An 18032-nucleotide genomic window follows, 5' to 3' on the forward strand; every position below is an offset into this window, starting at 1 on the left:
CATAAAGTAAGCATTAATGCATATCAAAATCACTCACCTCTACTTGACACAACATTAAACTCACTACCATATGTCTGGCATTATGGTACAGTATGTTAGCATTATATTAAGAAATAATTCTTATTCTTTGTGGGACTGAAATCTTTGCAGCATTGTATTTGGGCTAACAGGTTAGCTTCCCAAGTTTAGTCCCAATATCATCTTAAAAAAACAACAATGTAACATACCATTTCAACAACTTCCACTTCAGCATTCAGGCGAAGATGGTACAAGAACATCTGAAGATCTTTCTTCATTTGAATGCTGTTATCATCCATTTGAGCAACCGTGAAGATACGCATTTTACATTTTCTCCAAACCTAGACAAAAATAATTTATTTTTAACTGCTCATATTAACAGTTCATATTTTTTACTATTCATATTCAGATTACGGTCTCCAAGCATAATCCTTTCAAAGCATATTTCATTAGTAAGCTTTATGAATACTGAATGCAAGAATGAAATCCAAGATGCTTTTTATTGTACTCGCCTTGTGCTGACGAAGAAGAAAAGGAAGCAACATCAACATTCCACCATCATGAACAATCCACCAGACATCTATGTTTCCTTCAGTAAAACGTTCTTGATTTGTTGGAAACAAGTCAATGTTCTTAGCCACCAGTAAAGCTTGCTGAGCCGCTGTTGTTTCTCGTACAGTGTCTGCAGGGGAAAGCAAGACATTTGATCAAGAACTTAAGAGTTTTCATTCACAATATTTGTTTTTGTTTTAAAATCAAAAGCTTAAATCCACCCAGATTCTGTCTCTGTTGAAAGAGGACATCCTGGGTTTAGTGACTAATTTGCTTAAGAGGAAAAGAGAAATCAATGGTTAAAGAGACTGAGAACTGAGAAAACTCACTCCACATTAAGTCACAATTCAGGAAGTACTGAATGTCAACTGGATATTCACCTTCACATTTTTTCCCCACACATTAGTCACATAGTTGTATTATGATCATGTAGGAGAAAATAAACAAATACCAACAAAATTTTTCCAAGAGAAATGATTTTCTGTCTGTTTCCATGACTGCGGCCATGCCATCAACACTGTATTGTGTTTCATTCCTCCTAGGCCAGCTGACTGAATTAAATGTGATATTCCATCTCTGAAACTAGGAGATACCACAATCTGGCAAAATCCTTTAGTCTTTTCGACTCCCATTAAAGCCTTCACATTCTGCGGGAAAGGAAGATTACACATGAGAAAATACAGTTGTCAGCACAGTTAATAAATACCATAAAGAGTAACAGAGTAAATATAAGCAAAATATTAGATACAAACATACAAATAGTAACATGCCACTCACTCACCCTAACAGTGAACATAATCCTACAATTAACACCTCAAATAACACTAAATAAGACAGTGGTTTTTCATTTGTTTAGTTATTCGGTCCTTATTTCCAAAGAAGACATGAGTAAAATCATATGGACAAAGATAAATAAAGCAAAGATAAATAAAGCTAATAAAGACTGCTTCTGGTGAATAACATTTATGGATTTGCAGATCCTCTCATTTGGAATTGGAAGGGTTTGGGAATGGAATGTCAAGGACTTCAGAATACCTTAAGAACTCTGATATTGTATTTATCTACTTATCTGATTCTGTATTTATCCACTCCCAACGTGGTAAAGAGATGTGCAGACTCTCAGAATCACTGGCTGAATAATGACAAAAAATGACTAGATTTAAATCCCAGACCCCTTGATTTCAGTGTGGCTCTCCATCATTTAAACACTGACATACAGACACATAAGCAAATAATTTATAAACAACATTCAAAACAGTATCAAGGTTGAGCAGGAATCAGTTTTGGCATTACCCATGTCCTCCAATAGCATTAATTTGAAAATCCCATCATTAATGACTTGCGTGGGATTCAGCATAGCTTTAGAATAAAAAAAAAAATTAAGAACCATAACCTGGAATTTTGGAAAGCATCAAAATAATAAGGTTTGTTGTTATTTGCTTTTTTAGGAAAATCATTCAGAAGTTCAAAGGAATAGACGTTTTTGGACTCAGAAAATAACTAATAGCTAATTCTAATTCCTATATTCTTTGAGCTGAAGCAGCTTGTACAACAGATAGAATCAATACATTTTCCCATTGGCTTCAAGGTTTTGCAGAAACTAAGAATGCTGAGGACTAGAGAACTATTAATTCTGCTCAGCATTTGGCCAGTTACCATGCAGTTCATGCAAACATCTCCTTGAACAGGTCATCCCTAACTTAGCATCCTGTTCCTGTTTTCCTCTCAACAAAGGAGAGCTTAATCCTCCCAATTCCTGACCCTTCGTATTCCTTAGTTCATAGCTACAAACTGCTAACTGCCTCACTCTATAAAAGTTCTCACCAGGTTCTCTGTCTGCTGTTCTTTAAGCATAACTCCATCTCTCTTTCCTCATGACAACAAGATGCCAGAAGGCCAGACTAAAGAATTATTGTTTAAAAACTAAGAATTATCTGCTCTTGGGCCCTATGCCCGACCACACAAAGACTCCCACTCAAAAAGTACAATTGCAAGAGAAACCCTATAAAACACTAGTAGGGAAACATTTGATTAGAATGCCTGGTGCTAGCTTAGAATGAGAAATTCTGTTCTGTATATACAAAAGCAGTCTTCAGAGAATTTGATAAGGGTGTATCAGTTGAAATGTTTGTTTTTTCTCACTTCTCTTGAAAAAGAAAAAAAAAAAATTTCCACAAGTCTTCTAGAAACACTATTCTCTAGCTGAAATTTTCCAAAAATTAATAAGCCCTTCACACACAGTCTTTCTAAATGTCTTCATTTCTAACTTAAAAACAACAGCTTAGTTGACTTTTCACCAGAAGGTCTGACTTCTTAAGAGATCACGGGGAATAGGTTTCCCTTAAATTAATTTCCAGTTCCATCTCTCAGACCTACTTTAGAGATATCAAATATGAATAATTCACAGGAATCTACAAAGAGTTGAAGAATTCTTCAATCAAAATAGTAGACATTTCAACTGTGCATAGATAAGCAACTGTATATCCAAACCATTAACAAAGCATCAACACTGGAACTATTGGGGTATAAAAAGAAGTAAACAAATTGATTAAGACGGAACAGAAATGTATACTTGCTCTGCTCTGAAAATCAAAGCTGAATGAACAGATATTCAGAATTTGTCTGTTAATTTTCAGTTTTAATTCTAGTGACAGATATAAGATTTTGGAGTTCAGATATTTTCAAGTCTTTCCCACACAGTTCAAATTACGCAAATATAGCATAGGGTAGGGTAGCAAGACCCTACAGAGGGATTTGGACAGGCTGGTTTGCTGGGATGAAGACAGCGGGATGAGGTTCAGCAAAGACTGAGTGCTGGGTCCTGCACTTTGGCCACAACAACCCCAGGCAATGCTACAGGCTTGAGGCAGAGTAGCTTGAAGACTGTGTAGAACAAATGGACCTGGGGGTTTACTGGTTGACACTAGGCTGAACATGAGCCAGCAGTTTGTCCAGGTGGCCAAGAAGCTCAATGCCATCCTAGCTTGTATCAGAAACTGTGTTGCGAGCAGGAGCAGGGAAGTCATTGTCCCTACTTACTTAGATCTGGTGAGACCACACCTCAAGTACTGTGTTCAGTTTTGGGCCCCTCATTGCAAACAAGACATCAAGGCCCTGGAGCATGTCCAAAGAAGGGCAAAAAGTTGATGAGGGGTCTGGAGCACAGGCCTTATGAGGAGCAGCTGAGGGAGCTCAGATTTTTCAGAGTGGAGAAGAGGAGGCTCTTATCTACCTGAAGGGAGGTTGTAGTGAGCCGGGGTCAGCCTCTTCTCTTGTGTAACTAGTGACAGGACTAGAGGGAATAGCATCAAGTTGCACCAGGGCATATTCAAGCTGGATGTTAGAAAATACTGCTTTTGCAAAAGAGTGGTCACATACTGGAATAGGCTGCCCAGGGAGGTGGTGGAGTCACCGTTCAAGGAACATTTAGACACTGTGTTGAGGGACATGGTTTAGAGATAACTATTGTTGACAGGTGGAAGGTTGGACTGGATGATCTTGCAGGTCTTTTCCAACTTTGGTGATTCTATGACTCTATGATATCTTACATGAATAAATCAGTTTTCTTATAAAGGAATTTTTTAGAAATTTATAACTCTCAGATCTTACGAAAACATAGCTCAATTGTGAGCCCATCTGGCCCTCAACACTGAAAAAAATTAAGAAGCATCAGTATTGTCTCAATGGGAGATTTAGTTATAGTACAGCAACCTGCTTTTAATTTAAATATTCAAATAGATCAAACATCCATATGTTTTTAAAAAGGCTTTTTTTTAAACAGTACCTTAATTCAAGATATCAGATTCAATATTTAAATACTAATTGAATTTACAGAAAGTTTGTAAGCTGTCTTCTACATACCTCTTCAGCTTTCTGAGTTTCTATGCATTTATCCAAGTAGGTTCCTTGAAGCACAGATCCCACAATAGTCAGTCCTTTACCAGCTTTCAGCTGAGAAGTGAAAGAAAGCAATCTTGGATGCTTCACCAACTGTTCGCAATCCAAATTTAACAAGACCAAAAGTTGAGGTCTGCCAAAAACACAACACATACATACACAGAAGTAGTGAAGAACTGAAAAAATAGAATTATCAAGTAATAAAATGCAGATTAAATGCTAAATGCAAAAGTAGTCAACGTCAAGTAAAAAACTCACTATGAGCAGTAGCTACAACACTTCAGGTATATGAGTTACCATTCCAAAAATCTACATTAAGAGAATGATTTCTCCAAGAAAATTATTGAAGCAAAATTATCACCCTTCAGAGGTTTTCTAGTGCAACCTGCTACTCGAGGCAGTTAAATACTGAATTACACACCAGACTCAGGCCCAGATGGATCTTGAAAACTTTCAGGGCAGAGATTTTACCATTTCTTTCCATTATGTTGTTTTCTCTCATTCTACCACCGTACACTGCTGTAGTATCTTGCTCTGTCTTCTCAGTAACATCTGCTTAGGGATTGGATATTTACTAGCTTACTTATACTAGCTTTTAGGTTCTACTTAAGCTTCCTCCAAGCTGATTAAGACTACTTACTTCAGCCTTTCCCTTTCAGGGAGCAGCCCTAACCATCCTGGTAGTCCTCTGCTGAACATGTTACAGCTAACTGATGTCTAGTCTGATACTGGGATGCAATATTCCACATGTACTCAAAAGAGTGCTGAGCAAAGAGGAATCTTTACTTACCCTCAGCATGCCAGCTATAATCCTGTTGACATATTCCAACACAATGCAAGTGCCAAAGCATATTGATTTTTTACTACTCACTGGGAACAGCAGATCCTTTCACACCATTCCCATGCTGTTCCACTTCACTGGGCCAGGATGTCTCACAGACATGATTTTGAACTTGTCCTAGATTTTCATGATGTTCATGCTGACTCATCCCTATACCTGACTAGGTCCTATGACAGATGGTAATACCTTTGACTGCACTGACAGCACCACAAGTTTAGTTTAACGCCCATGCTAAATGTGTCTGCATTCCATTTCCTTTATTGAGTATTCAATTTGAATACTGTCCAATACCTGAATCCTATGATTTTTCTCTAATTACCAGAAGTTTGAAAGAGCTGCAAGAGAAATAGAATGTATTTCCCTCCTCAAAACCAGCAGAGTTTAATATTCTGGCTAATTGAACATTAATATTATTAATAATTAATTAAGCATTAATCATTATTACATATTATTATATATTAATTATAATCATTTATAATTATACAATAATATAAAACAATATATAATTATATAATAATCATAATATAGTATGATTACAATTATATATTATTGTATGTTAATTGTTATATATTATTAAATATTAATGTTATTAATATTAATATTGTTATTCTAATTTAATATTAATGTTTTATATAACGAAGTCTTGTTCTAGCAATTATCTTGACAAAACGAGGATGTCATCAGGAAGTGAAGTGATATCAGACAACAGATGCATAGTCTGTTTACGCTAATGGTTGTCAGTGCTTGTCAGTTTTCACACAATAAAAAGACTAAGGATAGGCAGTGGCTCATACATCCTATAGAAACTGTTCAGGTTTAACAGTTCAACAACTAAAGGTAAAATATAGTATTACTTTGAAGGGCAGCAGAACATTGCTTCTACAGGGATACCATCACAAGTGGCGGTAGTTTCTTTTTTGTGTGTTTCACTGATTAAAGAGTTAATTTTTGCTGCATATATTAGAAGTGACAATGTGTGAACATGCATTTGTTTTTAAACCTTAAGTCTTTCTTTTTGTGTGTTGGCTTAGAGAAAATTAATAGTTTACCATGCAAAAGGAATTAGCTGCAAAAATAGTAATGGGCATATAGACCCATTACCTACACAACAGCTCTAAACATAAAATGTTTTAATGAGATCTAAGCACTCTCAGAAGCATTTCTATTAATGAAATTTGACTTACATTGTAATAGATATTAAAAAAAAAGTTGTGATACAAGTTCTGCTTAAGTCTCTTAATGGACAATCTTATAGCCTGTTTAGATAATGGGAAGGGCCCGTGTCTTTGTATTGAGCAGCTAAGGAAGGTTCTACAAGATTTTGTACTCTAATAGATAAGGAAGCTTCCATGACTCTTGGTATGAACCTCTGGGAAGACCTATGAAGGTCATTTTTGTACAAGGTATGGGTCATAAGAAGAGACAGGAGGGGAGATCCCCCACACATCCACCACTCATAGTAAAGAATGTTGAAACACTCCAAATTGAGTCTTGAGAGTTTTTTTGATTGACCACTTTACAGTAACAGTTCTAGAAATAATGACTCCTCTGTAAATTTTTACAATGCATTTCTGCTGAGGTTTAACCTGGCAGGCAGCTAAGCACCACACAGCCATTCACTCATTCCCCTCCAAATGGGAGAAGTGACAGAACTTGTTGGTTGAGATAAACTAAGACAGAACAGGAAAACAAACAAAAATGTGATAACAATACACATATAACCACAATGCCACTATTCACCACCCACCAAACAACACCTAGCTAACAATACTCACCACCTGTCACCCCACTAACAAAGCAAAGTCTCACCACCCTCCAAATGATACCCAGCTAATCATAGACAGAGGCCAGCCCCTGGCCTGTTTCCCAGAGCATTATAGACTTCCATTTGATGTCAGAGGTGTCCAGTCTTCGCCCCACCCCCTGCTTTCACACCATAAAGGAATTTGCTCTTCCCTGCCAAATGACCTGGCCTGGTTTCAGACACACACCCATCACTCAACAACAACCAACACAGTACTTTGCTATAAACACTGTTTAAGTTGAACCCACAACGATTTCACAGGAAAGTATATATGAAAGCAAAAGAACCTTATGCATAGAAACAGTAGGATCAAAGGTAACTGTTGCTTTGAATCTAAAGAATCTCTAATAAAACATAAATATTCTTTTGCATTTTTGAAAACCATGTCCACATTGCATGTATGTCAGTTCAAATTTATCCATGTAATCATGCTACTCATAAATAATCACAGAATTGTAGGGGTTGGAAGGGACCTCTTGAGATCATTGAGTTCAATCCCCCCTGCAAAGCAGACTCCCTGCAGCAGGCTGCACAGGTAGGCATCCAGTCAGGTCTTGAATATCTCCAAAGAAGGAGAATCCACAACCTCCCTGGGCAGCCTGCTCCAGTGCTCCATCACTGTGAAGAAACTCCTTCACATATAGATGCACAACTTCCTATGCTCAAGTTTATGGCCATTTCCCTTTATTCCATTACCGTGAAATAATAGAACTGCAATGACATCTTTCCCATGCTCAAGTTAAAGCATTAAAATAATGTTGACTTTCATTTCATTCATTAGCTTTACCAGTAATATTCCCAATAGCTTTAGCCTTATGTGTGATTATGTAAACTCAAAAGGCATAGTACTTTTACCTCCAGTTTTTGGTATGAGGAGGACCATCTTCAACACGAAGCAAAGCATAGCGAGCTGCATTCAAAGAGAGTCCTCGTATTCCATCACCCCACTCTTTTTCCGCTCTTTGGAATCCAGAAGAGATTTGATTATTATGGTGCAGATTATTCACACAAATTAAGAGTATTTTCCCATGTGAAAGACAAGAAGCATAAAAAAAAAAGTTGCATCCCCTCCACCCTTTTTTTTTTTAATAAACATGAATGCTTGAAAAAAAATCTCCTTGTAGATTTACGTCTCAGGTCCTTTCAAAAATCTGTTTATAAAATTTTTAAACATTTATTATGGTTTACGTTATACTTAAAAGGCTTTTTGTTGGTAATAATGGGAGCCTCCTAAATTGCTTTCAAGCCTTAGAACAAGCAAGATATTCCTACATATTAGTTTTATACCTTCTCCCCACATCCCTACTGCTTGAATTCTTTTCTTTCTCAGCTTCTTCCAGAGAAACCTAATTCTTCATCACTTTTTACTTCCCTTATCCCAGTACAAAACTAAGCCAGGTAACTAACAAAATAGGAGGGAAATGCTAGGTTAATACTGCAATTATACTCCTGTGGAAATGTTACTTTGGGTAGATCAATATCCTTTCTCCCACCTTTCCTCTCTGCCCCACCCCATTTCTTATCCCACCCATTCCTCCTTATTTCCTTTCATGAATTTTCACTGAGCTTTATTTCTAGACCTCTTTCAAAATTTAGGTAAAATAAGTCAAAATTTAGCTTAGAGAACATGCTGGCAACTATAATGTACACTGACAGATAGACAAAATTTCTTTTACTCAGTTACTCAAAAAATAAAACTGAGATTTTTGTCTAGATAGTTTTTAGGGTGGTTCAAGGTGGATTCTCTCTCACTCCTCCCACAAAGTCACTCTGCATTTATAAAGGCAGAGACTAAGTTTGAGCAAAGTAGAATCCTTTTCTACAGGGTAGATGCAATGGCTATATTTCAACATTTTTAGTTTGTATATGAATGTGGATGTATGTATAATTTTAGATATGAATATACCAATATACACACACACAAGCAGAATTGATCATTTGATCTGATTGACTGGGTAAAATAGACGAGAAACTCCCTGTCATGAATCTACTATTACAAGGGCTGCTTCAAAAGTAACACCTCCTATTTTATTATGTTGGTCCACAGTGTCAGAGGCTGATGGATGTTGGTGGTATGGCAGCAGAGTTTGAACCTTCCCATGAGTATTCTATTACATTTTGTTACCATGCAACAGATGGCAGCAGAGTGGAAGACTGTGTATGAAGCCAAAGTATAGGATTGAATTCCTCAATGCAGAAAAAAATTACACCTACTTAAATTCATTATTGCTTGCTGAACATTTACGGAGATCAAATAGTGGATGTTAGCACAGTGAGGTGTGCATTTCAGCAGTAGCAACAAAGATGTGAAAGACAAGTCATGCTTCAGATAGCCACGCAGTTTTTTGGTTGGTTTTTTTTGTTTTGTTTTGTTGATTTTTTTTTTACAAGCATGGCATGCAGGCTCTTGTTCATAGCTTGTGAAAATGAATAGGTAACGGTAGTGACAACATTGATCTATGCTGTTTCGAAGCTGAGAATCTACTTTATCAAATAGTGTTATTGTGTTCCTTATATCTGTTGTAGTTTCCATAGAAAGAAATAGGCATTACTTTCAGAGTGACCTACGTATAATCCAGGTAAATTCTATCCAGGAAAACATTTATTCTGCAGATGGTGATATGAAAAGATGGAGAGTCTATAGCATGGAGTCGTTTATAACAGCTGATCTACAAATACTTGTGCTTAGTTACTCAACAAAATAACTAGACTGATTTTTCTAGTCTTTTTCTTAGCTAGAATCTTTTGTCACTACATGCCCTTTCCTTAGAAAAAGAAAATATACACACTACTGATCATAATCTTCTCTTGATTTTATGTATTTAATGAATTGAATATGCTCATTAACTATCTCACCTTCCTGCATTTCTTACAGGTATGGCTCTAGAAATACACTGCAAGTTAAAGACTATCTAGACCTCAGAAAATATCATTTTCAGTGGGTGTTCTGGCTTCTTAAGTGTGATCCATTCTAAAAAGTACTTATCTTCACACAAAAGAGCAGAGTTTTACCACTTTTGCACAGATTTATTACATTTTTTTATTAGTTACTGCTTGGCACAAAAAATGATCACAGAATCATAGAAGAGGCTAGAAGGGATGTCAAAAGATCACTGAGTCCACCCCTCCTGCTAAAGCAGGTACTGCTTTAAAGTAGGTGACACACGTAGACATCCAGACAGGTCTTAAACATCTCCATAGAAGGAGACTTCACAGCTCCTCTGGGCAACCTGTTCCAGTGCTCCATTTTTCTGTATGTTTACATGGAACTTCCTATGTTCAAGTTTTAGGCCATTGCTACTTATCCTTACAGACCCAGGTTACTCAGCCTTTCATCATAAGGGAGACAAGGGAGACATTCCAGGCCCTTAATCATCTTTGTGTCCCTCCAATGGATTTCTTCTAGGAGATCCCTGTCTTCTTTTGAACTGGAGAGCCCAGAACTGTGATGTACCTCAAATACTTTAACACCACAATATTTGTTCAAATAAAAACTTCCCTGCCATATGGGTTCTTATTTTGATTAGTTATATCTGCTGAGGATTTTGGAACTGAGCTTGTACAGAAGTAAGAACTTTCTAACTTGTAACCCTTGTTATTGTTGGAATCTTACCGCATTTCAAAGAATATTCTTAGTTCTACTGCTTCAGTTACACATATTTTATATAACAGAAATCTTTTTGCTGAATGTTAAATGTATTAAATATAGAATAAATAAGATATTTGGTCTTACCCTCTATATTCTATGTATTTGTATATACATCCTGCGATTAGCATGGCAATCAAAGCATAGTACCAAGAGCAAATGAACATCAAGGCAAGACATAAACTCATTCCCAGGAATGAAAGAGTCCTAAAAGAAACCATTTTTTCCATTTTTTAAATAGGCATGCATATATTCTACAGTCAATTTTTTACTTAACTCACAAAAAGACCTCTCCTTTACCTTCCAACGAGGTTTCATAGTATATAAGTAAAAATACATTTGTCACAACTTTAGTTTATTAAAAAAAATACATTCTGAAGCTTTTTGTGTGAAATAAATGCAATTGAACTAGATATAATAGATTTAACACACTTGTCAGTTCTGAAACTCTTACCATTACCTCCAAGTAGGATCAGTTTCAAAATACTTTGTCATCACTTGCTATGGATAGGAATTTAAACTTAAAATTTTTCAAACAATACTGAAGAACATTATGTTATTTACAGCAAAAACAATTGATTAATTTAAACTGACTCAATTTATTTTTCCACCTGCATTGTAGTGTGTCCCTTGCTTAAGAGCATAAATGTAGTGGCTTTCCTTTCAAAAGCTTTCAAGAATGACTGAGCTAGAAAAGTCACAGAAACATGTCCAGACTGAAGTTTATATGCCTGCTTTGCTCCCACTATAATTCACTCAGACTTAGCTCAACTCAGAACCAGACAGTTTCCTGACTACATTTAGTTAGATACTAACTTGAATTTCTTTACATCTGCTTTCAACATCAGAATTTGCTGTACTTACAAGGAAGGCAGACCCAACTTCAGTTTCTTTCTTTTAGTTTGTTTTTTTATTATCATGCAAGTACTGAGTCCAAATGCATCCAGTATTATATCAAAGAAATGCTATCTAGCTTTTCTGAGTACATCAGTCTAAATATATTTTGTCTAATAGATCAATGACTGCTCTTTCATAATTACAGCCAACTTAAGATACATGTTTTACTTAAAAAAAAATAGTCCCATCTCACTTCTGACCAAGCTTTTCGACACTTACTTAATCTGTAAAAAAATTATTACGTAGTTACACAGTAAGTCAGTTGGTTCAGGAAAATTTTGCAATAGTTCTCTCCCTGTCCCACATTTTAGAACTCTTTGCTTATCCTTCCTTACCATGGTCCATCTTCTTCTTGGTCCACTTCCATCTTATTAACCTGCATTAGCTTCTATGCTTTGAACATCCTAATATTTCTCACACAATTCCATTATTTGTGAGAGGATGGGGTTTTAAAAACAAAGCAAAACAACCAATCAGCTAAGAAGACAATTGCCCATTTTCTTCTTGACGTTGAAGTGATAAGATTTGAAAACCAGCATTAAAGTATTTGGAGATTTAGGTGCCAAAATAGTAAGTATTTACTGAGTATACCCCAGAAGATATTTCAGGGATGAAAATATGGCATCTTATTTTCACTCCACCATTTGAAGTGAGAAAAAAAAAAAAAAACACTCTTCCATCCTGTTCATCTTCAAAAGATTCTAGTCTTTAAAGCATTTTGGCACTAAAATTTCTCAATAGAATCACTGTTAATAAAAAAACATACAATGTATTATCAACACTTGTTGGAAACTAAAAGCTTTCCCAATCTTACTTTGAACTTCTTCATCCTTTAAACTATTAAAAAAACCATACTTTTTGTATAATTGACCTTGACCAACTTTTACAAGTACTCACTTGAGTACTTATGTACTTTTATTTCCAAATGCAATGCTGAAAGTATGACATTTTAAAAATAGTCATCAGTTACAGAACAAACTGGTATATATTAATTATGATATTTTTCTGTTGAAGTTTTTTTTTGTGCATTACCAAAATGAAAAAAAAAACAACATTCTTGAAACTTTTTAACATTCCTCTTCAGATACAAAAAGTGATACTCCATTTCCTCTTCATTTTTACATAATCAGAGAGTCTCTTTGATTATAAATGTTACCCTGTAGCCTTTTTCTAGATCACTGTATTAGTCGTGTGTTAGTCATGTGTTCAATTACAACTCTATTCCAAACAGACAAACAGTTAGAGAAATTGCTTCATGCACTCAATACTAACTAAATTCAGTCAGAAAGACTATTCTGATTAATGCCTGCAATAGAATTAACAAATCAAGACTGTATAAGCAATTTTAATTATTCTGAATAAAAGAATATTCTTTACCAGTGGTAATACTTGAAACGAGGTCTCCAGTTGGGAGTTCGTAAGAGCGTTTGAACTGCACAAGCCAGATTTACAAACATATAGCACATCAGGAAAAACCTATTAAAGAGAAAAGAAAAAAAGAAATTTTCTCCAACAGGAAATGAACTAGACAGAATCCAAAGGAAGGGTAGAAACTTCTGTACTTTGTTCACAATAGCCAACAGAATACAGTATGCTGATTAAACTAATACCACCTCCTGGTTTCATCTGAGATAAATTTCTTCCTAATAGCTGCTATGGTTCTGTGCTTTGTATTTAGAAAGAGAACGTGCTGATAACAAACTGATGTTCTACTTGCTGCAGAGCAGTGCTTACGTTAAGTCAAGGGCTTTTCAGCTTCTAATACTACCTTGAGAGCAAGGAGGCTGGGGGCACATAAGGAGCTTGGAGGGGACAAAAGCAGGACAGCTGACAAAAACTGATCGAAAAGGTATTTTATACCAAAATTCAATGATAAACAATAAAATCGGAAGGAGTAAGCTGGGGGGAGGGGGTATGTTTGCTGGGCATCTGGTTAGGGGTGCACAAAAGATTGTGAGTGGATACAACTAGAACAGGAGGCCCCAGATCAAAGGGATATACTATACCACATAAAATCACTCAACAATAAAAGCAGAGGGAAAGAAGGACAAAAGGGAGGACATCTGGAGTAAGGAAGTCTGTATTCCCAAGTAACAGGTACAAGCGATAAAGCCCTGCTTTCCTGGAAATAGCCTAACATCTACCTGGAGATAGGGAGTATTGGACCTATCTTGCTTTTCTTGTACATAAAACTTTTGTTTTACCTATTAAACTACCTGTATTTCAACTCATGAGCTTTTTCAATTTTAATTTTCTGAATCTTTTCCCTTATCTTCTGTGAGAAGAGCAAATAAGTGGCTGTACAGCACTTAGCAGTCTACTGGGGTCAACCCAAAACAAATGGAATAAACTTTCAAGTCAGAGTCAGTAAACTAAATATCTATTCAGTGCCTTAAAATATGAATCTGTTTTAGTAGGGGGAATACTCATTTATTTATTTATTGACAGTTAAACATTTTTGCTAGCATTCAAGAAATACATCAAGGAAAGTTTATTGTGCAATTAAAAAAATGTTTGTTTCAGACTATCTCATAGATCAGGGAAATGAAACTTGTTAGAAGACTAGGTCTAGCAGGTATTATTCCAAAGAGAAAAATCATTACCTAGTCAATTCAGAAGTAAAAAACTATCAGCTTAAAGGAACATGAAATAACGAATTCATACTTACATTGAAAGAATGGGTGCTACACTGTCCAAAGAAGCTATCAGAATTCCTATTTCACAAATAGCAGCAGTGAGGAGCAGGGCCCATGTTGGTTCTCCATTTGCTTTTCCATGACCAAATACCTAGTTCAATTCAAGTATAAAGTAAAACTAGGAAAAAGCTGCTTATTATACTGTTATATATATGTTTGTATGTTATATACGTTTGTTTGTATACATGGTTGAGATTGTGAACTACCTGGAACCAAACCCAGTAATCATTTACAAAGGAACAGAAACAAACAAAAAAAAACTTGTTAAAGAAAAGGAAGAAGAGTGTAAAAATATATATTTCTAATATAAAAATGTTTACTAAAATAAACAACTACATTTCATTAAAGTACTTCAGCAGCTGTTTTTGAAATAATCTTAAGTAATTTAAAATCTATGCTTAGTCTAAAAAGCTAACACTACTGAAAGCATTATTTTTTGTAACATACACAACATGCACCAAGTCTGTAGTTATGAGCATATACTGATCTTTGAAGAGGACTTATAATGTGTTTATTCTGCAATCCCCTCCACATTTAAGAACACTAAACACTCATTGCTAATTACCATAATTACCTTCTTTCCAAACATGTAGGTTGTTAATTTCATTTGTATCCTATGTTCTCCTTTCCCCTCTGCTTCCTCTTATGGACTAGATGATCACAGAGGTCTTTTTCAACCTTCATGACTCTATTCTGTGATTCATTGATAAGTCTACTTTTCTTTATACTAAAATGTTACATTTTTCCTGATTATGATTTGAAAGTCCTTTGCTCGTTCTTAAAAGATGTCCCACTGTTGTCCCTGTATTAATCTCATTTCCAGCTGTCCATGCAACAGTTGTATGATTCCAAAACTGTAAGTACCTTCCAAGTCTTAAATCCTTCATCACACAGAAAAGTCTATGGAGTCATAAGATGGAATTACAATGACACCTATTTTTCTTTATTTTAATTAGCCCACAAAAATGTATAAAAATGTGAACTGTATCTCTGATGTGATAAGTAACATCCATCTCCATCATGAAATTAAATTAACTCAGTTCACAAGTTCTAATTGTTAGCACAGTCTAGAGTCAGAAAGTTCAGCTGTTTCTTATATTGCTCATTTCAATTTACATAAGTTTTTCAGTTCTGATCTACTAGCCTATCTATATACATATATGGACAAAAATAACTACATTGCACAGCAATAAACAAGTTCAAACTTTGGTCTGCAATAGCTTACTATATTACTGTACATAAACAGGCCTGAGCTCAAGATCTTTTACTCATAGTTCTGGAGGAACACCAGAAAATGCCTCATTTTTTTGTCAACAAAATAAAAGCCACATTTGAAAAACAAACAAACAAAAAAGTATCTCACTTGAATAAATGGTACAATGCCATCTCTTGCAATGGCTTGCAACAGACGGGGTGCACCAGTGAGACTTTGGAGACCAGCACCACACGTTGAAAAGAATGAACCGATCACAATAACCCATGGAGAAGGCCACGCCAGCGTACCAACCACTAGGTTTCCATTAACTGCTTCACCAAACCTTTGAGAAGGGAAAAACAACAAAAAAGCAAGGAGTGAACACAGAAGTTAACAATAACAACAACAAAAATCCACAGTAAAAACTATAATAATTTATTTTATAGCTTCCCAACCATATCAATCTTCTTGGACAATTTTAGGCTCTTCAAGGCTGCCTTTTAAGATGACACCGCAACTATTAGATATCTTAACAAACTTTACAAAGTTAACAATAGAAAAAGAAAAGCATGTCACATCTGTGTTCAATACATACCCAGGTGCATAAACACATTTGTTAAAGTAACAAATTCCTTTTGGTAATGTGATACTATCATATAGACAAGGAAATACAAAGAAACTACTAGATACAACTATCCCATGTTACTCACTCTTCTGATAATTACGCTACCCAATGCAATTCAAAAGAATAACTAACAAGTAAGTATTGAAAAAAGGAAGAAGTACTTTCATAATACAGAACTGAGTGTTAAATCCAATGCCGCCTCTTTTTCTTTTACTATTATTTTCCTCCTATAAACGTAAATTGACTCATTTACAAACACCTTGTGTAAAGCATGAAAAACTATTTTTTTCCCTCAAATAATTTTAAGAAACAAGTAATCCTCTTTTAGTTCATCTTAGCTTTGTAAGCAAGTAGCCAAAATCAGTTATGAGACCATAAGAACATGAGACTACAGTACTGTGATAGCATATAATTTCTTCACTTTTTTTTTTTTTAAATTAAACACAAGAGAAAAGGCTATAGGCTAAGAAAAGTTAAATATACTTCACTATTTGGACCAGTTACTTAAAAAGATCCAGTGACATAGTAACCAGATCTATATAAACTAGTGTTCAAGTTCTGAGGAGAACCCTTATAAATACTGGAAGGCTGCAATGAGGATTATAAAAGGGAAGGGAATTAACTTTTTAGTCAGGTAGATAGCAATAAGACAAGGAGGAATGGTTTCAAGCTCAAGGAGGGAAGGTTTAGATTGCATGTTAGGGGGAAGTTCTTCACAGAGAGAATGGTGAGGTGCTAGAACAGGCTGCCCAGGGAGGCTATGGATGCTCTGTCCCTGGAGGCGCTCAAGACCAGGCTGGATGGGGCCCTAGGCAATTTGGTCTAGTACCAGATCTTGAAGTTGATGGCCTGGCCTGTGGCAGGTGGCTTGGATGTTATGATCTCTGGGGTCCCTTCCAACTCAAGCCATTCTTTGATTCTATGACAGATTACCTTCACTCAGCTTGCAGAATGTCCTAACATGAGTCCTAATCTACAACTGATCACTTTAAAAACCAAGAGGTGTCATGCATCCACTAGACAGTACACTTTATTTTTTCTGATGAACTCCACTTGTCATGCAGCTACCAAAAAAATATTTTTGTCATTACTCCTCAGGAGCATATTACATCTCCTGAATTAATAAAAACACCTTACCCTCATCTCAGTCAATTCCACAAATACCAACTATGCTTTTGTCTCTCAAGAATGTTTTATTCAGAATATCTCCACTTCACAAATATTTATCTCAGATTCTTCCACTACACAGTCCAATACCCTTTTCAGTTTTTACAATCATCTCAGCTTAAGAGATAGGCTTTTTCTCCAGTTTAACTTAAACAAAAGAAAAATATCCCATATGGATGTTTCCCAGAAGAACCATTAATGAAATGAAATCTGATTAACATAACATGATCATACTTGCGCCCTATAAAATTACATGTTGAATGCAACTTACTTATCTCTTAATACCACACCTTCTATACAGGCACCAAACAACACTATGCAAGAAAGATCTATTACTGAGACTGAAGGAAGATAACACTGCAAATAAATAATAATGTAGATAAAAATTTAAATGCCCATAATAACTAACTTCAGTTTGTTTGTTTTTATTATTCTCCCATACAACAAATTTTTCATTTATGTTCTTTACATGTCCTGATTTGTGAAGTATTGGAAGCAAACAGCTCATGCATCATCAAACAGAACAGGTAATTTCTCATGCAAAGATATTTGTGTCTTCCAGCTTTTGAACAAATAATTTCTATTGCTATTACCTAGCTTTAAGATTTTTAGTAGCTGTACCGAGTACAAAGACAAAGCAATCTGACAAATGAAATATGCTATAAATAACAGTTAACTATAAAAAAATTGTAAT

The 18032-nt window shown here is 35.5% G+C and overlaps 1 protein-coding gene across 2 annotated transcripts in view; it reads right to left on the minus strand.

Moving 5' to 3' along the window:
* Positions 1–18032, minus strand: part of SLC12A7 (solute carrier family 12 member 7) — an 85151-nt gene that overhangs the window by 22985 nt on the left and 44134 nt on the right. For both annotated transcript variants that reach the window (XM_065753007.1, XM_065753006.1), the window contains exons 11-20: positions 17610–17667; positions 15715–15889; positions 14324–14442; positions 13033–13131; positions 10846–10965; positions 7968–8072; positions 4432–4600; positions 1022–1217; positions 531–700; positions 228–359 (exon numbers count right to left, since the gene is read on the minus strand). In XM_065753007.1, the coding sequence (XP_065609079.1) occupies positions 228–359; positions 531–700; positions 1022–1217; positions 4432–4600; positions 7968–8072; positions 10846–10965; positions 13033–13131; positions 14324–14442; positions 15715–15889; positions 17610–17667 (1343 nt within the window). The remainder of the gene's footprint in view (positions 1–227; positions 360–530; positions 701–1021; positions 1218–4431; positions 4601–7967; positions 8073–10845; positions 10966–13032; positions 13132–14323; positions 14443–15714; positions 15890–17609; positions 17668–18032) is intronic.

This window comes from Cyrtonyx montezumae, unplaced genomic scaffold (genome assembly GCF_038088225.1).
Source record: "Cyrtonyx montezumae isolate F1298 unplaced genomic scaffold, pur_monq_1.0 scaffold_8, whole genome shotgun sequence".
NCBI lineage: Eukaryota > Metazoa > Chordata > Aves > Galliformes > Odontophoridae > Cyrtonyx > Cyrtonyx montezumae.